This window comes from Pochonia chlamydosporia (genome assembly GCF_001653235.2).
Source record: "Pochonia chlamydosporia 170 chromosome Unknown PCv3seq00019, whole genome shotgun sequence".
Classification (NCBI taxonomy): Eukaryota; Fungi; Ascomycota; class Sordariomycetes; order Hypocreales; family Clavicipitaceae; genus Pochonia; species Pochonia chlamydosporia.
In genome coordinates, this window is record NW_019154054.1 from 108,438 (window position 1) to 130,565 (window position 22,128).

The 22,128-nt window shown below is 48.7% G+C and overlaps 6 protein-coding genes across 6 annotated transcripts; 3 read left to right on the plus strand and 3 right to left on the minus strand.

The window, feature by feature from the left end:
• Window positions 1–2,606: 2,606 nt before the first annotated feature.
• VFPPC_11776 (serine/threonine protein phosphatase 2A) lies at window positions 2,607–4,014 on the minus strand (the record flags this gene model as incomplete). Its single annotated transcript, XM_018289859.1, has 2 exons — window positions 2,607–3,179; window positions 3,226–4,014. 2 exons carry the CDS (start codon window positions 4,012–4,014, stop codon window positions 2,607–2,609), a joined length of 1,362 nt encoding a protein of 453 aa, XP_018136408.1.
• A 1,791-nt stretch (window positions 4,015–5,805) lies between these two features.
• On the plus strand, window positions 5,806–6,168 carry VFPPC_18474 (hypothetical protein; the record flags this gene model as incomplete). Its single annotated transcript, XM_022430076.1, has 1 exon — window positions 5,806–6,168. The coding sequence occupies one exon, from the start codon at window positions 5,806–5,808 to the stop codon at window positions 6,166–6,168; it is 363 nt and encodes a 120-aa protein (XP_022284923.1).
• Window positions 6,169–8,679: 2,511 nt separating this feature from the next.
• VFPPC_18475 (hypothetical protein) lies at window positions 8,680–11,133 on the minus strand (the record flags this gene model as incomplete). Its single annotated transcript, XM_022430077.1, has 3 exons — window positions 8,680–9,381; window positions 9,452–10,168; window positions 10,249–11,133. The coding sequence occupies 3 exons, from the start codon at window positions 11,131–11,133 to the stop codon at window positions 8,680–8,682; spliced, it is 2,304 nt and encodes a 767-aa protein (XP_022284924.1).
• Window positions 11,134–11,718: 585 nt separating this feature from the next.
• VFPPC_11774 (fungal transcriptional regulatory protein) lies at window positions 11,719–15,099 on the plus strand (the record flags this gene model as incomplete). Its single annotated transcript, XM_022428781.1, has 4 exons — window positions 11,719–12,055; window positions 13,347–13,740; window positions 13,798–14,771; window positions 14,828–15,099. 4 exons carry the CDS (start codon window positions 11,719–11,721, stop codon window positions 15,097–15,099), a joined length of 1,977 nt encoding a protein of 658 aa, XP_022283937.1.
• A 1,213-nt stretch (window positions 15,100–16,312) lies between these two features.
• Window positions 16,313–18,737, minus strand: VFPPC_18476 (transposase-like protein; the record flags this gene model as incomplete). Its single annotated transcript, XM_022430078.1, has 3 exons — window positions 16,313–16,564; window positions 16,609–17,028; window positions 17,070–18,737. The coding sequence occupies 3 exons, from the start codon at window positions 18,735–18,737 to the stop codon at window positions 16,313–16,315; spliced, it is 2,340 nt and encodes a 779-aa protein (XP_022284925.1).
• Window positions 18,738–19,270: 533 nt separating this feature from the next.
• VFPPC_17012 (transposase-like protein) lies at window positions 19,271–20,501 on the plus strand (the record flags this gene model as incomplete). Its single annotated transcript, XM_018294762.1, has 2 exons — window positions 19,271–19,429; window positions 19,497–20,501. The coding sequence occupies 2 exons, from the start codon at window positions 19,271–19,273 to the stop codon at window positions 20,499–20,501; spliced, it is 1,164 nt and encodes a 387-aa protein (XP_018136404.1).
• Between the last annotated feature and the right edge of the window lie 1,627 nt (window positions 20,502–22,128).

Consider the following 22,128-nt stretch of genomic DNA (forward strand, 5'->3'; position numbering starts at 1 on the left):
CTTCGCTGAGGCTCAACGTATACTCATCCATAGTTGCAAAGGAAAGTACGGCGGCACGCGTGTTCACACGCGGTTTGGCGTTCAACGTGAAAGAAAAAAAAAAAAAGAAAACATAAGGTCGCCAACTCCGTTGAACGGGCTAAGTCCTGTACGAGTGAAAGAAGCATCACTTGGTGGCGCGGGTGACTACGCTCTGGCTGTCCAACCATTGGTGCTCGAAGATCCTGTTGGTGTTTTCACGCAATAACACGATTGCTGGTGGCGACCAGTCAATTAAAGAGGGCTGTCGCTCAAGAGCTCCCATTAGCTTGAGTGAGCGCGTTGCACAGACAACCGAGGCTCATCCCCCCATGTTGTGCATAAGTGTCAGAATGTGGCGTACTGGATCGCACTGTGCGCTGCCGCCACCATCGACAATATTGATTGAACAGAAGCAATTATAATACTGCTGCCTGGAGGGCAGCAGTATAATAAGGGCATTCTTTTGATGACGAGATGATTCTGCTAGAACAACAAGGATAATAATCAACTAAATTACATTTCTTGAGAAAGACCCCTCTCGGTGATGCCGTAGTGCCCCTGTATTTCTGACAATAAGCCACGAAAGATCGATGAAGTTGCTCGTACATCCGTTGAGGAGGGCAGGTGGGTTTCGGCGCATGTCCCTGTTACAAAGAGGTGGATGAACATGGAACAATAATTACCCAATTTGCTCCACTTTGATCCTGTAGGCTTAGGGAGTGACGTAATTTTCCATGGATTTGGGTCTGAACTGTTGTTCACGACCGTAAGGGTCAATTCAAGATGAGGATGGCTTACGAGATTCCAAGTTCGAAATACTTGTCCAGTCGTACCAAAATGGGTACCAATGGGATTCTCGCTGTGGGAGAGATCTAAAGGGATTTAGTCTTGTTGATGGTTAACATCTACCCTGCAAAAACTGGCATGTACTTGCAGGTTTATTGTCGAGCTTGCTAGAGAGAGACACCTACCCTATATGACGTAGCTAGTGGATATCAGAGCACTCACCTATTCTATAATGGTGAGACAAGTACCATCTAAACATCCCTGGTCACATTTCATTCCTCCAGGGGATCGTTTTCCAGCCTCTTCCACACACCAAATAGTGGTCCTGGAAATTAGAAACAACCTCTATGCAATAGATCGGTGTCGAAGTTTAGTACATCAACCATTTATGGGCTACTAATGAGATGATTGCTGCAGTTGTAAGATACCTGTACTTACACGCAAATATCAGAGAGGAAATATGTACCTACTAACATATCTTAGCACCAAATACTATACCGCGAAGCAGGCTATCAATCACGCCTTGTCGCGTCCGATCGTGCCACAGGCTTGTTGACGCGTCCCATCTAGTCACGCTGAACGAGCCCCTGACCAATTTCAGCAAACCAGGACACTTCGTTCGATCGAATCGATCGAAAATTGATCGAACACTCGGGCCCGTTCGATTCGAACGTCGAATGATATGTGCGCAGTTCGATTCGGGTGTCGAATGAGATGCGCCACATTCGATTCAATGCAGTCGAATATCGAATGAGACCTGCCCTGTTCGATTCGATATTCGTAAGACTTGGCATCGAATGGATCTATCGATTCGATTCCCATTCGTAAGATGTCCATCCCTGTCTGCGTGTACTTGAATGATCCTTCGTGATGTTCATGATTGAGAAAAAGTTTGACGGCAATCCATTGACATCTGGTGGGTTTTCTGTAGCATCAGACGATGTGTCAGATGACATGTTGAAGTCAAAAGGCTAGTTTTTGAACTTGGTATCTTGGATTTTGTAAGGGACACGCGTTTATTCAGCCAGAAGCGTGTTTGGAAACCAACAAATTAATTGCATTGCTTTCGAGGAGATAGCCATCTAGTTACACAGTCGACGCTCAGGGGCTGTGATAGATTTGCCTCATTTGGTGGCGTTATTAGCATCGGCAGCAGCCAAATGCACCCCAACGGCCCAGCCCGTTACAAATTGAGATCGATGCCGATGGTTTGAAAGGATTATCGAACGATGTCAAGGCTGGAAAATCGGTTAACCGTTCAAACGGTTTTAGGACCTTAAACCGTTAAACGGTTTAACATGCCTAAACGGGTTAAACGGAACGAACGAACGGCCGAACAAACGGTTGAAAGTGCCCATGTATGGGTGAAGTAGGGGTGGTTGATAGGGTAGGGCAGGAGACGGTGAAAGAGATGCTGATGTGGACATTGCGGTAATAAGGGCACGAGAATTTACGGCTATAGGTTCTATAAACAACAAATATCTAAGCAGGTTGTTGCACACTGTATCAGGCACATGTTCCTATTTATACTGCCTGGCCCGACCAGTCCGACCATGGTCTCAAGAAATCGCCAGAACAGACCAAGTCTTGGCGGACCATTCCGATAACTGCATACCAAGTATATCAAGTCGACTTAATTTAATCAAGTCTATAGACGATTTGTTTTCAAGTAATCAAGTTTGACCCCTCCAAACTTGACTTACATGAATGAATATCAGCGCTGATCAACGATACCAGCCACACGGCTGGATTCAGGACCCCTGGGCCCTAAGGTCAAGGATGCAACCACTAACAGCTACCTATTGCTCCTCGGTCGAGCTTTCCAGCAAGTGGGACTGGGCCGTACTAGCCGATATTCGCTGATTCGCTTTTTCCTGCAAGCCTGCCCACCTAAGTTTACGCAGTGCTTCTCGTGCTGCCACATTTTCTCGTTCTGCTGGATATTGATTCATGCAGCTGTCAAACAGTCGTGGGTTGGTGTCCACGAGAAATTCCATGACATAGTACATCTGGCGTTGGACCGCCCTAAATGGTGTTACTAGTGATCCAGCTGGCGACAGACGGGCCTGGTACCTGTTCCAATGGCAACTGAAGTTCCCGTACAGAGGGTCGAACATGATTGGTAGGATGACCTCTACATTTGGTCTTACGAGGTTGCGGAACTGCTCTGTATTCCAGAAGCTCAGTGCTTTCTCAGCCACCTGGGAATGAGGACTAGTGACAGATTTAGCAAATTGCCTGAAAAGAGGCTCCTGGACCTTCACAAATTCGGCACGATCTATGACTTCCAAGATGTCTTCGACCTCATATAAGAATATCACCTCCTTGGCACTGTCGACCTTTGGCCAGTAGTGCAACAGCCCCCGGACCACCTATGCTGGTTAGAGCGCGTAGCTAGGCGTAACATTGCCAACTAACCTCTTCAGTGACCGATGTATCCTTTTCTAGGAATTGCACGACGCAGGAAACAAGCTGCGGATGGTACTTACTAAGTATCGTAGGCTTGTGCAGTGGTAGCAAAACGCGGGTTAGGACGGTTTTATACTCCTCGTTCAAAGGCATGACGAGGTCGTATATGATGGTGCCAAGGATTTCGAGAAATTCAGCAACACCGTTGAACCTCTCGGATTCGTAGATAAACTGAAGGAGCATCTGGTTGATGGATTGTCGGATGAAGCATCGTAGGCTGAGGAACCTGTCATATATGCGATGGAGCGTGGCCTTTAACAAACCTCGCTCACGGGGATCTTCAGAATCAAAAAGTTGCAAGAGCTGGAGCACGAAGTTTTGGTCGATGTACGCCCTAGCCGTCTTGATGTCGAAATCATGACTCTCCATGACCCCCAGGAATAATTCATATACTGCCTTAATGTGTGGCCAAGCAACCTCCAGAGTTGGCTCGTCCTCAATATCGAAGAGTTCGGGCTGGCGGTATGTTGGTGGCTGTATTGTTCGAAAAACGTTTCTGCCGAACATGTCGACGACTTGCTTGTAGATGGAGTTTGCTAGGACATGCTCTTTGCTAGCAACGTGGTCCCTTAGCTCATACAAGGCAAGTCGCTTGATGTCTTTGGACTTGACATCACAAGTTATATCGGTAAAGTCAAATATGACATTGCACTGGTCGATCTTTGCTTTGAACAGCGCCGGCCATTGGTTCGAGGACACCTCGTGGAAGCCTGGGAGCTTCCTGAGATCTTGCTGCATGGAGATGTCCACGTAGCTAAGGTGCCGTCACTTCCCCGTTGGGAGGGTATCGTGTCTCGAGACAGTACTCCTAGTGAATTAAAGGCGAACTGTGGGCAGCCTGCTACAACACTCAGCGGTGCCGTGTCCCTTAGCCGGCTTCGGCTGGCAAGTGCAACGATCAGGAGAGCGACAAGATCTTCGTTCTAGCCTATGTCGCCGTGCCGGCGACATAAAGCGGCCACGAGTTGGGTGTTGACGCTCGGATTGTCCGTTGGACAGAAGGAGCGAGAATTGGCGGAGATGTGGCGATGGGGGGGAGGATTTGCATTGGGCGTTTGGTGGCTGTCTCCTGTGCCAATAGTCCTGCTCCAAACACGCACCAATAGGAAACAAGCTGGATTCAGATTCCGTAGCGTGAACCTATACTTGGTAAACAGGCGTGCTAGATGTAATTTACACCGTATTATCACGGCTACAACTATCAAGGATGGTTGAAGCTGAAACGGCAAGATTTATTGGAAATCACCTTGCCACTCTGATGCTCTACAATTGACTGGTATGCCATACCTTAAGCCTCACATGGATGGTGGGTCTAACAGGCTGTCTGTGTTCCGTTGGCCGCATTTCATGCGAGGCATGCCAGTCATGGCCGACCTGAAACAAATCTAATAGTTATTCTGCTGCGAACACATAAACCAAATGTGTGAGAAACTCACTCCTCCTTCCATGCGAGCAATTATGGACTCCGTGTGGACCCTAAAGTGTCTTCGTCAATTTTGAAGCTGGGCAGAGACTGGTTATCTAAACCCCTTTCCCAAGAATTAACCATAATATCGGGAACTCCGAGACTGGCACGGGCGTACTTATTATTCAGCAGGCTATACACACCATATCCTATACATCGGATATAATCCAGAGCCTATTACGCCTGTCCGCCCCGGGGTAGGCCATGCGGGCTGCGTCTGTGGCGCCGCGCTAGGTCGATTCGCTTTCGGAAACCCGGATTCTTTCCTCACTTCTCATATGGGTTGCCAGGTGCTAAGCCCAGAAGGTCGTGAGGCCAGGGGGACCAAACTTTGGCCACGTCACCCGACAGGGCTAAATCGGGACTTTTCCTTGCTAGACAACAGGAAAAGTGGCCTGTCATCTTAGAAGTCTTCCCCCTGCTGTGCTTCACATTATGGGGGGGTGTGAGCTTGAGCCACCCCTGCACGTTGACGTCGCTGCAGTCTAATTTGTCCTAGTCGCAGCTGGAACTAGATCTCGACCCAAGCCATTGTAGATGATTCTCGGTGTCTCGTGGGCAGGTGAGCTGATTCAAGGGTGTTACAATAACCCTCCAAGGAACCATGTCCAGCCCTGTTCCAAATTGGCTAAATTTGCACAGCCGCAGCGGTTGGCAGCTGCCTATCTTGGTCAATCACGATGGTTGGCAAACATGAACTGTACCCTTGTCGCGAAATTACACTCGAACCACTACAGCACACAAGGTGCCACACAGACCTTCTGAGTTTCCCCGTCACGAAGTGTCGCTTACTCGCTTGAGGACGTAGTTCCATTACTGGCTAAGCGTTGTTGTCTCGGGGCCTTCAGGCCCATTCTCTACGAATATCGGGCACCCCGGAACACCCCACGTGGCTCAGACCAGGCCACGCCGCTAACTTATACTTCGACACGACGAAGACACAACGAAATTCGCAGCCACCCATGTTGTCAATCCCAATACTCCATCGCGGCTGGTTCCCGAGCCAAGCCGGGCTCATAATTCCCGCTGGTGTTTTCGGCTAATCAGCTCCAAAATCGTGTGGGATGGTTCATAGAAAGCAACCGTTGAGATCCTCAACCCTGGGACAGTTCTACTCTCCATTGTCCCAGGCTAGTCACCAGCCTCGCGGGTGGACGTTATGGAGTTTGCCACCGACTTATCTGACGCCGGTTCATCTACTATCCAACCGCTGCAGCGGACTTTCCTCGCACAAGATCGCCATATGCATTATACATCCGACGTCGCATGCAACATATCAGAATTGTAAAGTTGCGGGAGCATCTACGCTTTGTTTTGCAGGCAAGGGAGTTGATGGCAACAACAGTTCAGTGCTCGATTGCCACGTGTGTAGTTTCATACAGTTTCACATCGTGGCTATCCAGCACGGCCTTGGTTGGAGTGTTTGAAGTCATGGTTTGGGATGCGAGATTTTCAAGCCCAATAATTTAGCTCCAGCAGTTGAACAATGAGGTTCACGTGCAATATATGGGATGTATTGTCGTATTGCCACTATATTGGGTTCTTGGAAATACAATACAATATAGATCAATGCCATACTGCGTAATACAATATGTCCCGCTTAGCAATACAATAATATTACGAGGCGGTCCATATTGCCAATATTCGCATAGTTTGTATTATTTACCACACTAATTTGCAGCCGCGCAACAAGACTTGAGTGCTCACTCAACTGAGACAGCATCATCTAACATTATCATATTCTGCGTGTTTTGAATGAGCGACCTGATCTTGACGATATAGACAGACTGCCAGACGACTGTGGGATTGCCAATGTGGTCCCAATTGTGGGCCCTACCGTCGATCCGGCCCGAATTGTCACCTCATGATCCCTGCGCCGATCCCACCTTGGTGGCGTTGGCAGGTTTCAAACAAAGTGGGGCATGGGACGAGTAATTGATGGCGCCAGCCTCCTCACGGGGAGACAAATGCCGCAATCCTTTCGATTTGCTGCGCCAGTTGGCATATGTGAGAACATTAACATCATGGTTGATCGACGTAGATTTACTTCTTGGACCGTGACATTTTGTGCACGACTCAAGGGCGCAAGTGCCTCACTTGGGGTTTCTCAAAACCAACCGTCCCCCCATGTCCAAAGTTGCACACGGGAGACGTGACATGGAAAATGTAGGATGATTGGGGAAATAGAGATACTCTATTAGATGCAACTTAATTGCGGAGATAATCTTAAAATATTGGGTTTGTGTGTATTGCGGTTTTCCAAATTCATGAGTTCTCCCACCAAAATACCAAGTTAATTCCGCCTTAATTATTGTTCCTTTATCCAACAAGCTGGCACCGATCCAAGAATATCGCAACACGTTATGGACCAGAGAACGCATGCGACCGCTTGGCGGCGCTACTCGTGCCACGCCCCACTTTATTGGGAACTCGCAAGCTCGCACCACCTAAAGATGGTGCTGGCCACCAAAATAACCAGACCACCAATATAACCAGAATTTCCAACCTCTGATGTATTTTCCACTATTCTGCCCACCAACTCTTGAAATTTTGGCTGGTCGTAATGGAGTCGCGTATTCAAGAGGCTCTTCAGTACTTTGAGGATTTTCCTGGCGCAAAAGTGGCCGCGGTTGCGCGGTTATTCCACGTGCCGCGTGGCCGACTGCGATATCGACTAGAAGGCCGGCAACCTAAGAAAGGCGCTGCCGGCCACAATACACTGCTGACGCGCCCAGAAGAGCTTGCAGTGTGTAGATACATTGACCGGCTTGACAATGTAGGCTTGGCTGTGCGCAAGGAATTTGTGCGGGACGCGGCGAATCTAATCCTGCGCGAGAGGTCTTCCAAGGCTAAGGCCGGCAATCCACCTGCAGTTGGCCAGCACTGGGTCTCTCGCTTCCTTACAAGGTACGGTTACGACAGCAAGAAGCAGAAGACGCTGGATTCTAACCGCCAGGTTGCAGATGATATCGACAAGGTTAACCAGTACTTCCAACGGCTGGCGGGAGATTATTGAAACCCATGGCATCACCCCTGAAGACATCTGGAATATGGACGAGACTGGGTTCCAACTTGGCGTAGGAAAGGATCAGTTGATTGTGACTAAGCGAGAGCGAGCCCACTACTTTGCCATTCCTACGAACCGTGAATCAGCTACTGCTATAGAGGCTATCTCGGCAGCCGGGCGCCACTGCCCTGGTTTCCTCATCATGACTGGATCTAAGCACATGGCCCGTTGGTACGCAGAGTCTGTGGCCTTGGATGAAGATACTGCGCTGGGTGTTTCAGAGACTGGTTACTTGAATGACGAATTGAGTCTTGAATGGATTCGGCATTTTGACAAGCACACGGCATCAACAGCTAGAAGACTGAAGCGGTTGTTGATCCTGGATGGCCATGGCTCGCACCATACCAAGGAATTTATCGAGTACTGTGACAACCACCACATCATACCTTTTGGCTTACCGTCGCACTTGACACATATTCTTCAGCCACTAGATGTGTGCGTATTTCAGCCGCTAAAACATTACCATGCCAAGGCGCTGGATCTGGCAGTTCGCGACGGCTGCACTAACATCACCAAGCTAGAATTTTTGGCTTCTATTAAGGGATGTACGCAACCACACGCCTTCAAGCGTAGTACGATCTTCTCTGCATTTCAGAAAACTGGAATCTATCCATTCAATCCACATGTGGTCCTACAGGTCCGGAGTCTCGGCAACCACACACTCCTACGCCTGAGCCGCAGTTTCCAACAGGCATGGCTATATGAATATGCACGCCGATTTTCTTGTATTCATATTATATTCAACTTGTCCATCAAAATACATATTCATATAACATATTCATGCATATTCATATAAGGTAAGAGCTCACGTGATGTCACGCCATAGTATAGCTTGAGGCCTCTGAAATGCTCCCATTTGACATGCACGCTATCATATATCACCCTCTATGACCTCTGGGTCGCAGGGTAAGCCTATCCCACCCTCGGCAGAGGGTTTAATATGTCCCTCTCGCAACCAGTTGCCGATGCACTCAATCTTCTCAATGCTGTCAATCAGCAACCGTAACCTATCCCATCTAGCTGTGCGCCTAGCTCCCGAAAAGCTCCGCTCTGGCTCTGCTGACTCTGCTGGTATGGAGAGGATATCGATAGCCATACGGCTAAGCCGTGGGTATGCCGTACGAACGTCGTCACTACACCACCATTGAAGGGGTGTAACACCCTCTGCGAGTGCGATAGGAGCCTCTGAGATAAAGCTATCAAAATCATCCTTGCCGCGTGCTTCCGCCATCGTCTTGTTTCGCAGCTCTAAGCGCATCTTCGAAAGCATTGTATCCTTTTTCCGCTTTAATAAAACAGGTGCTGCCAAGGATTGCTCCGAGAGCTGTACCTCGACATCGTGATTGTACTCTTCCTCCCAGAGACTGCGCGCGGCCGCAAGGGCGTCCTCGTGCCATTCCTCGGGCCAGCATTCTTCTATATAGTTCTTGCGTTTAGAAGGATCGAGGAGGAGGGCTGCGGCGTATACGGGGACATCCTCAGTCATTGTGTAATACTTGTCAAGTATAAACCAGCACATATCAATGGAATGAACGATGCGATCATCGCGATTAATCAGCTGCAAGTAGTGAGCCTAATTATCTGATTAGAATGCCGTATCAACTAGAGATAAAATGGGAGGATGGACAAAATTAGCCATATACCTTCCACTTTTCGCAGTGCCCTAGGAGAAGGCCGAACAGCTCGAGGGATTGTGAGATTGAAGCCATATCGCCCTCAGCTTCTAACGTGGCCTCATGGAAAGGTTGAAGAAATTCTAGCGTTCTTTCTAGCATTTGCCAATCCCTGCTTGTAAGGGCGTTGCCTTCGAGATCACTATCATGATCAGCAGTAAACTGGATGATCTGTGCCTTCTTCTGTACCGTGATTGTGATAATTTTATACCACGAGGACCATCTGGTGATATTATCGATACCTAGTTGCTTGCCTACAGCATCGTACCCCTGATCATTGTGTAGAGCGGAGCTACGTATATAGACTGCAAGTGCATGAAGTTTTGCTAGGGCTGGAATGCCTTGCCAGCCAGCGAAGCGCTCATCGTTGTTTCCGGCCTGCTGATGAGTTGTTGCGGCTCGCTTGCCTCTCACTTTTATTGACCTTCTGGCGGGCTGCTCCTCCCGCTCTTCCAGCTGTTGTTCTTGCTGCGCCGTGGTATGGGATTGTTCCACAATCTGCGCCGAACCCAGCTCATGTAGGTGCTGCGAGAACTCCTCTAGCATAGTCGAACCGGGCTCATCAGCAGTAGCTTCGAGTGCAGCTCTCAGAGCTTCTTTTGAGCGAGCTAGAAGGAATGCTTGTAAGGCGAGATTGATGATATGGCCAATACAGCGAATTCTGCGGCGTTTGTGAGGGTAATTGACCTAAGGCATAATTCAGTAAATTTAGTATGGGCTACAGAAGCATTTGCGACGAAGCCTCTTCAGGTTAGAGTTAAGCTTACACCTGATTCCGCTTTTAAGACCTTTGCTAGCTCCTCTAAACAAGTGTCGTTTGACGCTGCATTATCGCCTACATAATAGCCGAGATTGGGAGCAGAAATATTGAACCCGCGTAGCGTACCAGCAATCAACGTAGCCTGCGTAGCACCAGAATGGCTATATCTGCACTCTGGCAGTCCTAGTAGTGCTTTCTGAAGCTTGAAGTCGTCATCGACCCATTGAGCGCATATAGCAGGCACGCCTTTGCGATGTGGCGATGTCCAGAGATCGGAGGAGATGTGTATCTTTGACTGCGTTCTTTGAAGGCTCTCGGCGAGCCGTGAGCTGTATAACGAGTAGTTCGAGTTAATATAGCCCATAGCCTGCTTTCGATCGGTGATGAGAAGGTCTCTAACGGCTGGATTACATGCAAGAGCCAGGTCTCGTAGCTCAGAGTACTCAACTGCCGAAAAGGGCAGTCTTCGCCTTGTGAGAAGTCCTACAACTGCCTCAATATAGGCTTGCTTATTAAAACAGTTGCGCAGAGCAGCTTGCGAAGGACGAGAGACGATATAGCGATCAATATCACCAAACGAAATGCCCGAGGCTAATGGGCTAGATGGAGGGCCAGGCTCAGGCTCGCTTACCCTCATAAGGGCCTGGTGAACCGTTCCTGCATGGTGTATGGCGTTTCCAGGCACTCGATTCGACCACGGTGGTTTTTGACAGTGAAGGCAAACGTAAGCACGGTGCCCCTTGGTCTTCCTGCGCTTCGGGCCAGTCTCAAGTTGGAGGTGTTTGTCGGGATATTCTATAGCGAAAAAGGTGTTAAAATTCCAAGAAAGCTTCGATGCAAATGAGCCGATAGAAGAGTTTGAGACTGAGGTCCCAGAAGCCTGAGAAGCCATAGATGTCAATGAGCACCAGATCAGTTAATCCATGCAATACATTGATTGCTTTAAGATCGAGCCTCTGTGTTAGTTTTCCATCGAAACAATCGGAACCTCGCGGAAGGCCTCACTGTTGTTTGCTTCAACAAGCAAATGCCTTCGCACTGTCCATCTAGACCTAAGGAAGAATGAAAGGAGAGCAAGCTCGAGGCCGCGTTCTAAGGTTGGCGCTCGGTAACCTAACAACGCGAAATTAAGCGAAATTAGCTAATTAAACAACACCAGACTGGTCCAAGTACTGTAGCTCCCGAGACTCGGCTCGCAGTCAGCTGGCTGGCACCGCCGCACCTGCCGGTTGCATACCAGTGGTATGACAGCCCCCCTCCGGGCTTATATGAATATATATGAATATGCATGAATATGAAATCCTAAGTACATATTCATATTCACGCAATATATGAGTGTGAATATGAATATATTCATGCATATTCATATAAGGCCTTATTTGAATATTCATATAGCCATGTCTGGTTTCCAACTGGATCTTCACCATTCGAGACTCCTCTAACCTTGCGGCAAGTTAACAAGCTAGCCAACAACATTATGGAAGCTGTCGACGAATTCCCAGACTTAATGGCTTCAATAGCTACTGATATAGATCGATATGTTCGGGGGACGCTTGCCATGAGCACGGAGCTAGTGCAAACAAAGAGAGATCTAGGGCGCACCAAGTTGGCCGAGACGGTGGCTAAGCGGCGAAGGGCAATGAAGAATAAGTCCTTACAGACAGGAGGAGTGCTTACAGTGGCAGAAGGCCGGCGTATGGTGCAGCGAAGGGTTGACGCAGATCTGGCGGCGGCAAGGCAACGTGTGCAAGCAGCGGAACAACGGGCGCGCAATGGATACAAGCGGTGGTTTGAAGCAACTGCCAAGGAAGCTCGTAAGTGGAGGACATCTGGGAGGCTAGAACCAGCGGCAGTTTATGAAACGGACCGCCGTTGTAGGTTGTTGAAGCGATTCTAATAAAAAATGTTGGAATTCTGGTTATATTGGTGGTCTGGTTATTTTGGTGGCCAGCACCATCTTTAGGTGGTGCGAGCTTGCGAGTTCCCAATAAAGTGGGGCGTGGCACGAGTACAGACCTCTGATTTCCGATCTCTAGCTCGTGGCTCGGTAGTGCTCGAGGCAGGGACAGTGCCCTGTATGACTTTTCATGTCTCTTTATCAGTGCACAGCATCGATGGGGCGATCTCTCTAAAAATGCCCCGTGAGCCCCTCGCGGTGACCAATCAAAATCGGTGCCTTATCCTGATATCAGGATAAGGGCGATGGCTTTATCCGATATCCGATATATATCATACCGGATATAGCAGGATAGCAGAGATTATATCAGGATAGCATATCAGGATAGGCAAGTCTGCTTGGCTCGGGAACCATGTGCGGTGTACTATTGGGATTGACAACGTGGGTGGCTGCGAATTTCGTTCTCGACACAATGTGCAAATGTCTCATTTCCAAAGCAAGCTTGGCAATGTATCGTTCAGTTTTGAAGCGCCAGAGCCCTCATGTAGTAAATGCAGCGTAGTATCATTTTTGTTTTTCTTGTCATTGCAAGCTTTGCTGCTCATCCCGTAATTCCAATACAAGTCGTATGTATGACCGAAATCGCCGGGTTGGTCCGGTCAAACCGGTGTTGACCGGATTTTGCCGGAGATGAAACCCAAGACATGATCATTGGGTTCTTTGAGTGGATTCACTTATCCCCAATTGGTTATCGTTCAGGGAGAAGTCAATTTTGAGCAACCCACTTCTCAAATGATAGGGGTGTACGGTCCTTTCGTGTGGCTGAATAGTGGAGCAAAGTACCTGCATGTTTTGGGGTAGATCGCCGTCTCCAAGTTCTTCAGGCATATCTCTCACGTGGTCGTGAGCTTTCCGCTTATGCCCCCCCACATACAGGTCGGTTTCAATGTTCCCATGCATTCTAATGTCTGACTGACCCACCAACCCTCATAAACGCTCTTCACATCGTTGAAACCATTTCAGGATACAAGCAAGGCACTCGATGAAAGCACTTCGATATCCGAGAGCTTCTGTCATTGAAATCGATCCTAAGCACATTTGAAAAAATGGAGGACGAATCTTCGGAGCCAAAAGCTCGCAATGCCTGCAGTCTGTCATGTTCAGTTCTTGCCTTGGTCTTGGTTCCACGTCCCGCTAACGGTCCGTAGTTAACTGTCGTAGGCAGAAGATGAAATGCAGAATGGAGACAGGCAACACCTGTCGCAGATGTCAACGCGCTGGACTGCCTTGTATTTTCGTGCCGCGTGCCAATGCGTCCGCGTTGATGGTCCCGGCATCTCTCCCACTCAGGGAATTACAATCGTTAGATGTAACAAGAGATCTGCTCCAAAGAGTCAAAGCTATTGAGGACCATCTGGGTTTAAGCAGTATTCCAAAGCAAATAAACCAGGAGCCAAAGGTTGGAGAAATTGTAGAGCCGTGGTACGACGACGAACCCCTGGATAAGCTCTGGGAGGCGTCTGCAGTGTTGGAAAGATGTGTTCCCGGGCCACGAGATGGCCCGCATTGGCGAAGAAGCAATATAAGGCACCTCTGGAAAACGTAAGAACAACTCGTAGCCACCAGACTACGGTATAACCTGGTTAACAATGATTACAGATTCCACGACAAGATGCCTGGACTTCACTTTTTGCCAAGCAAGCAAAAGTTTTCTTCTCCCGGGCCGATTCTTCTTGCGGCTATGCTTTACTGCTCAAGTGTCCGTGGTGCTCCGGAGCACGCAGCTATTGCACCTGGATACTTCACAATCTTATGCTGTGCCATCTCGCAACTTAGCATACCTTGTAGTGAGATTGGCCTGCCTCTCACAAGCCTGGAAGGGGCTGAAGAGTATGCTTTTCAGGTGGTGCTAGGGCTCGTTCTTGCCGGACTCTTGAATGAGGGCAACATTCGCGAAATGGGGATATGGATATCCATCGCATACAGACTGTTACTGGAGCACTGCCCTCCCCAAGTTGATGAGAGACACTGTGACTGGCGGAGATTATTCAACGGCGTGCAGATAGTCGACCTGGAGGTTGCGTCACTACATCTGTCTTCACCAGTCATCCCAATAGAGCCGCCTCTTGCTGTGTTGCAAGTTTCACACAGAGATCAGCTGTACCGCCTCTCCCGCATGATGCACACCGGCCTGTCGCATTTCTCCGGGCGCGGCTTGCCAACGATATGGTCTTGTTTTTCCGGCGATGTTACTGACACTAACTCTTCGCCTGACCCATTCAGCCCTGTTGATGCTGCTGTCATCCGCGACTGGGCCAGAAATCTGGATGATTGGCTGGTTAAATTCACAAAGACTGGTGATGACTTGGATTCACAGAGAAAGACCGTCTTTCGGCAGTATATCCTCCATCGATTAGTCGTTTTGTCAATCTATCACCCTGCCAAGAGCTGCAACCTGCGTTCGAGTAGCATTTCACTGAATGAACAACATGAATTACTTGTTTCGGCCCGGGCTACTCTGAAGCTACACTACAATGACAAGTCCATATGGTCAAATTGGGACTTGGTGATTATATCTTGGGCTGCTTTAATTGTCATCCACGGCATTGAGGCAGGTGTTGGCGAGTCAGATGGTGAGTTGTTTTACCGTGCTCTACAGTGAGAAGTTTCATGTCTAATACTCTGCCAGATTTGCGAAACATTTGGGTCCATCTGGACATTCTTCAGGACACCAACGAGCCGATTCCAAACCTGCGTACAAAGCTGGCGGCTATTCTAGAGCAGAACATACAGAGGCTGCACACGCTAAGCCCTTCTGTAACGAATCACATGCTAATGCAACCGTTGAATTCCGGCATGAACCTTGATTATTCCTGGCAGATCTTTGACCAAGCAATCATGTCCGAAGTCATGGATCCGTTTTGGCTCAGGACAGCGGAAATACAGCCCAATATCCAATAAAGTTACGCTAGTTTTGTTCATAGCATAATACACGCTACCCCGGACGAGTAGCTAATACGGGGAGTTACGAATCTTGAAACAATTACTAAAGCATTATTCTCCCCAAAACCCACCTCCTCAGTCTACTTGCTTATACTCATGAAGCCAAATACAGCGCCAGCACCCAGTGTATTCAAACGCCCCGCCGTTGCCTAGCCGTGCCTCGCCTGCGAATTCTAGGTGTCAAGCCCGGCCTAGCCTCAGGGGATGATCAACGCTATCCTGCCTCGACAAAGGGGGTGGCTAGGCTGGGCTGGGCTTGTGTAAATTAGGTGGCGCACGCTCCCAGTAGATCATTTGTGACTTGCTTTGCCACCTATTTCCTAGAGCAATCTATGTACCTTTTTCATCTTGACCTTGTTGTGTGATGTGGAAATGGGATGGTTTTCCCCTATCGTCAACATATCTATTCCATCAACACCACCAATATGGCTTCTGCCACCGAACCAGATAGTGACAACGGCTCCGAATTAACTACCCTTTATTCTGGTGACACGCCAACTCTCCCTGGCCAAGAACAACCTTCAATTAGGGCTCTTTTTGAAGCTCATGACGACGCGGCCTACGACCTAGCTGTGGCCCAAATACCACGGGACCACCGAGTACAGATCAAAGGGATATGGTACGTGCGGTATGAACCATATCGTCATAGACGGTCCCGCCGTTCAGCTTGGTATTGGGATAAGGAGCAGGCCGAAGAGTTGATCCGGACATCTAAAGGTAAGTACTTCCTTACAGTTCATATGAATACATACTTACATTTGCAGGTTTGGATAATAGTGGAAAAGAACAACGAAACAACGAAACCGCAAGATCTGGAAGTGTAAGCACTGCAACGAAGTCCAATTTGCAAACGAAAACTCCCAAAATAAACCGACCCACCTCCGTGTTCATGGGATCACCAAGCACGGCCGGAAGACCCCTCGTGACTGGTTCCAAAGGTCCTCCTTGTAGACTTGATAATTTCAGTGCTGGATAGACACGCTATGAAACTGAAACTCACCCCAGTTTCAGTTTCATGAAACCGGACACTGGTATAGTTTCAGTTTCATATGAACCAGTTTCGGTTTCATATGAAACTGTATTCTGGTGCGGATTTAAAAAAATGACTTGTTTCCAGCAGGTGTATGCCATATCTCCTGGCCACCCGAAGACGTTGGTATTGTCTGCTTATCTATAGTACCAAGTCCCCAGCTTCGACATCACTGTCCGCCCCCTTGTCCATTTCTAAATCTTCCTGCAGTATCCTTACGGCCGCGTCTATATCCTTTGCTGCCCTAAACACCCCAGCAAGAAGTGGCCTGTTTTTCCCCTTTGGAATGCTTATCCAGCTCTTGATGCACTCGCATGCCTCTACCATATTCGCAGACATACTGCATCTGTCCCACGTGACCTGCCGTCTCGCGCCCGAGAAGATTCGCTCTGCCTCCGTGGACATCGGTGAGATACAGAATACGTCAATGGCCATGCGGGAGAGGAGGGGGAAGTTCGCTTGCTGGGTCGGTTCAAGCCACCACTGTAAGGCCGTTTGTTGCCCAATTCCGGCCTGTGAGCCCTGTGAGAAAGCGTCAACGTCCGTCCATCACACGCTGTAAATTTACTTACATGGATGAAACGATCAAATTCATCCTTCACCTCACTCGCTGTGCTGTATACCTTCCTCCTCCAGCGATCAAACTCATCAAGCTCTTGCCCATTCTCCTGTTGCCTCTCTGGGAGCTGGTAGCTTTTGTGCTCCTGCGACCAAATCTGCCTTACAGCCTTCACTGCATTGCTAACCCAGGCTGGATTTCTCTTCCACTGCTCACTCAGATAGCTCTTTCGGAGTGCTGGGTGGAGGAGAATCCCGGCCACGTACACGGGGGCTTGTTCGGTAAGCTGGTAATACTTCTCGAACTTCAGCCAAGCAACATGGAAGCGCGCGTAGAAGCGCGGGTTGCTGAAAGCCCGACTTTGAGTCTGTGTGAAGTGATGATGGAGGAAATCCATGTGGGACAGAACTTCATCCAGTGTATTCTCTCGGCCTTGGCGTACTGAGATCTGGTGAATACCTGTAAAAAGGCATGGATATCTCTGAGTTCGTTCCAATCGTTGTGGTCCAGTGCGTCTTTCTGTATTTTGGCATGATTTTCTTGGATCCAATCCATGAACTTGGCGCGCCTCTCAATAGCCACATCAATAAGGCGAAACCATGAGTTCCAACGTGTATCATTGTCCCTCGGCAAGGCCCTGCCAATCTTGGCTTTGAAGTCGTTGTGAATGCTGGTAGAACTTCTTGAATATATGCACAAGTTGTGGAGCTTGCCCAGGACACTAAACTCCCGCCACTCCTCGGTAGCCTGTGCTTTCGTAATTTTGCCTCCTCCTTCTTTCTCGGATTGTCTGCACAGTCGCTCATACGCCTTATCAATTCCCTCTTGTTCATCCTCCTGGATCTTCTTTGCCTTGCCCCGAGAGAGGAATGCTTGAACGATGAGGTTCATAATGTGGCCGCTGCAGCGTAGTCGCCTGGCAACCGGATCTAAAGCCTCAATGCCTTTTGCAATATCGTCAAGCATGGTATCGTTAGCATCGTGATTATCCATCGTAAAGTAGCCAACTTTCTCGCTGAGACCGTACTCTTCGACCACTTCTAGGAAAACCTTGGCTTGCAACTCCCCGCTGTGGCTTCCTTTGAACTCGCGCAGCGACAACAACGCTTGGGCGACTTCTCTTGTATCTGCATCTACAAAATGGGCCACGATTGCCTGGTATGCCGCCTTCTGTTCCGATGAGGTCCACATGTCAATAGTGAAGTGAACCATGGATGAGAGACAATTACGAAGCTTCCCAACGAGACCTTGTTTATGTAGAGCGAAAGTGTTTTCGAGAAGCTTCGGGACCGCTCTGCGGCTGCGTAAGAGGACGTCCCGGGCCATGTAGTTGCAGGAGAGTATAACGGCGTGAAACTCAGGGTATTCGATGAACGAGTGGGCAATGTTGCGAACCGCAAGAAGCCTAGCAAGTGCTTCCTCGAATGCAGGAATGTTAATACCATTTACCAGGTACTTTTCTTCGTCAAGATTTCGATTGGCTTGGCGCTCCTCCTGCCTTCCAAACATATCTGTAATGGTGCCATGTTGCTGCTTCTTCAGATCTGACCCTTCTACCCGCTCTACAACCCGGATGCCATGAAAGTCCCGTAGGTGCTTGCGGGCTCGGCTCAGGTTGGTTGTTACCGAGTTCGGCTTTTTGGCCGAGTCGCAGTGCTTGCAGTACCAAATTTCATGGTATGAGTTATCCCGGGTTTTCTCTCCTCTCTCCTCGTCAGGATCACGCGCCTCGTCCCAAGTCCTTTTGTTCGTGCGGCCCTTAACTTTAGCGCGCTTGCCAGCTCTGTCAGAGGGAGAGCGATCCAACGTGCGCTTCAAGGGGACTGGTGAATCAGGCGTAGCAGGTGCCAGGAGCTTGTCAGAAGGCGCCGATAGTAAGGGATTGGGCGAAGCTGATGACATAATTGCGGTTGGCAAGTTATCAACTGCGCCGAAGGCATTTTGTTTGCCAATTTCCTTGTTTATGTACCTAGATACATGAGACGAATTGGCGACATATGAAACCATATGAAACTGACTGAAACATATGAAACTCGGAGTGTTACAGTTTCATATGAACCCGGGTCCAGGGGCTGTTTCAGTTTCATATGAAACTGTATGAAACTACACGCGTGGCTATCCAGCACTGCTTGATATGACTGAGGCATCAAGACGTTGTTTAGGCAACACTTGCAAGTGGTGAGTCATTGCCTAGTGGCACGGACGTGCCACTAGGTATATATGTATGAGAGAGCTGTCATCCAGAATTGAATAAGAAGAGGAAAAAAGTTCAATCGCAACACTCCTTACCTCCCTCGAACAGCGACAGTGGGGACGATAATGAAGATACCACGCCAATACGTCAGTCGGGCTCATATGTCCAGCTGACTACAGCTGTCAAGAAGGCTCCTTTTGAGGAAGCTCTCATTGCCTTTTTTGTAGTCTGTCAGATAGCACTTAGACTCGTCGCGGATGAACTATTTGTCAACTTTCTTCGAATAGTATATCCATCGATCGACAAGTTGCTACCGGGCTGTGGGAATACATTACGAGCCCTGGTTATGGAGGCGTTCAACAAGCGGAAGAAACACCTGAAGGAGGTCCTGGCTCGGTCAGCTAGCAAGATTCATTTCTCCTTTGACCTCTGGACGTCTCCAAATCATTTGGCCCTCCTCGGAGTAGTTGCTCATTTTATTGATGAGTTTGGTCAAAACCAGTCGGTACGTTTACATTAATTAAGTGTATAACTAGTTACCAGTGACTTAAGTCAACCGACTTTCATTTTAGATTCTTATTGCGATACGCCAGCTGCATGGGTCCCACTCAGGAGAGAACCAAGCAGAGGTCATAAAAGAGGTGATTCATGAATACAACCTCCAGAATCGTGTTGGTTATTTTGTTACAGACAACGCTTCTAATAATAATACCGCTATCGACGCCCTCGTCGCCTGTTTCCTCCCTCACCTTACACCAAAGCAACGACTTGGCCGACGTCTACGCTGCCTTGGCCACGTTATTAACCTCTCTGCCAAAGCCTTCTTATATGGTACAGAATTCAATGCTTTTGAGAAGGATGCCGAGGCGTTTAAAGAACAGTCATCACTGCTGAGGGAGCTACAACTTTGGAGGAAACGAGGTCCCGTTGGCAAGCTGCACAACGTAGTAACCTTCATTTGTCGATCACCTCAACGGCGAGAGAAATTTGCGAATATAAGGAGTCAGTCCGAAGACTTTGCTACCGAATTCGACGGCCTGAAGCTAGTGGTTGACAACGCAGCTCGATGGAACTCCCTTTACCTAATGATCGAGCGCGCTCTCAAGCTAAGAGACCGTATTGATCGCTTTTGTATCGATCATGCGGAATCCATGCACGGTTCATCTAATAAGAAGGCGCAGTCGACGGAGGAATATGAATCCTTACTCAAGCATGACTCACTGACCGCTGACGACTGGGCGGTTTTGACTGAGATCGTAGCCTTCCTAGAGAAGTTCTACACCCTTACAAAGCGCGCGGAGGGGAGCAAATTGTCGTCTGATCGAGGCGTATTGTCTGACTATATGACCATCCTCAATATCCTTTTGAAGCATGTCCGGGAGTACCGTGACGACTTTAATTTCAGAGCCGAAAATCCAGATCTAACCTCTCCTGGCATCCGCCAACTCTGTGCATGTATCGTCAATTGCTGGACGAAGCTGGATGAGTACTTTGCAATGGTCAATGATACGCCGGCCCACTACGCTGCTATCGTGACGAATCCTCAAATGAAGTGGAAGTACTTTGAGAGGCAGTAGAAGGACGCGCACCTTTGGAAGGATGCCACCGACCCTGAATCCTGGCTTCCGGGCGGCAAAAGCGCACTAAATTCGCTCTGGGAGGAGTACAAAAACCTACCCGTTGCAGGACCGTCTGTCGGCTCTAAGAGGGCCAGGACTCCGGATGATTTCGAGCTTGAAACAGATATGACCCAGTGGGAGAGGAAGAAATGGATGAGCTCGAAACCTGGCTTTCCATGAAGGCTTTTAAGCTTGGTGCTGACGATACTCTTCCAGTTTATTGGTTACGGCAATCTAAACAGCCTGCAACTCAGCGGATAGCACAAATGGGTTTCGACATGGCCTCAATTCCCGCAATGTCCAGTGACTGTGAACGGGTGTTTTCTCAGGGCAAGCTTATGATTACTGGACAAAGAAATCGTCTCAAACCAGACATTATTGAGGCTACGCAGTGCCTACGGATGTGGCTTATTTTGGAGAAAAAAGCCTTGGGATCTTGGAAAGGGAGGGGCAATTGGAAAACTCCACTTGAGTTGTATAATATCTCGGAATAGCTTCGTTTTCGGCAACAAATTTTCTACGACTAAGCAAGCCTGCCCAAGCCTAAACAAAATCACAACCTTGTCTAGGCCTGCCTGGATAAATTTATTTTTGTGTGAGCCTGCCTTGGCCTCGCCTGGAGTTAAGAGGTTGCCTGCCTTGATATGACCCCAGGCTGAGGCTAGGCGGGGCTTTTGAATACACTGCTCATCCCTACAACGCAATTACGTCATGCGCTACGGCATCGGTATCAAGGTTAATTAGTTAGAGTGATGAAAGATAAAATAATTTAGTCCAGTGGTATTTACAAATAGAAAGCCATGTACTTGTGGACTGTACATCCAGCTAAGCCGAACCATTGTCTCAATATCAAAATGAGACTATAATTAAGAGCAGTGCTATTCGCACAGATACAAATCTCTATTTGCACAGATATGTGTCTCACTTTTGACTCACCTAACCCACCCTGGTCACCATTAGGAATGTTGCGCAGTGCAGGCGGAAAGTTACAAACTGGTGGCATCAACTTGATCACGACAGCACGCACAGCGACATACACAGTGACACGTACGACGACACACTGCGAAACACACGGGTTAACCAGATCATTGAAACCCTTAAATCAATTTAATTATCATATTTCTATGGAATGCCTGGGTTGTGAAGCATCACGACGACGAAGTGTCCTGTCGGATTCGTGTCCCTGACCCATGAGTGCCGCCCTCCCTCCTCCTCTCTGTGGCGATATTTCAGTCTTTAAACCTCGGTTTTTACCGTAAGTTATCATAAAAATTATGTCGTTACAGCCGATCGAAAACCTGGGATGATAATACAGCTCTCGGCTGACGACTCTCGTGACTCTTGGACCTGGTTTGCTGGCGACCTCTCGGCCTGTGATGCTTCCACACGACTTCGTCCTACCGCCCCGCCACGAACTCGTCGACGCTTATTTCCTCGCGACGATTGAGACGCATGTGACTGTAGCTCATCAAGTTCGAACTGAGAGCAGTCACGGCGAAGGCTCGCGTTTAATCGGCGCGAAAGTCTGGTGATATCCGGGTTTTTGATACGGAGAGTCAATGCTCTACTAAATGACAAACTACGA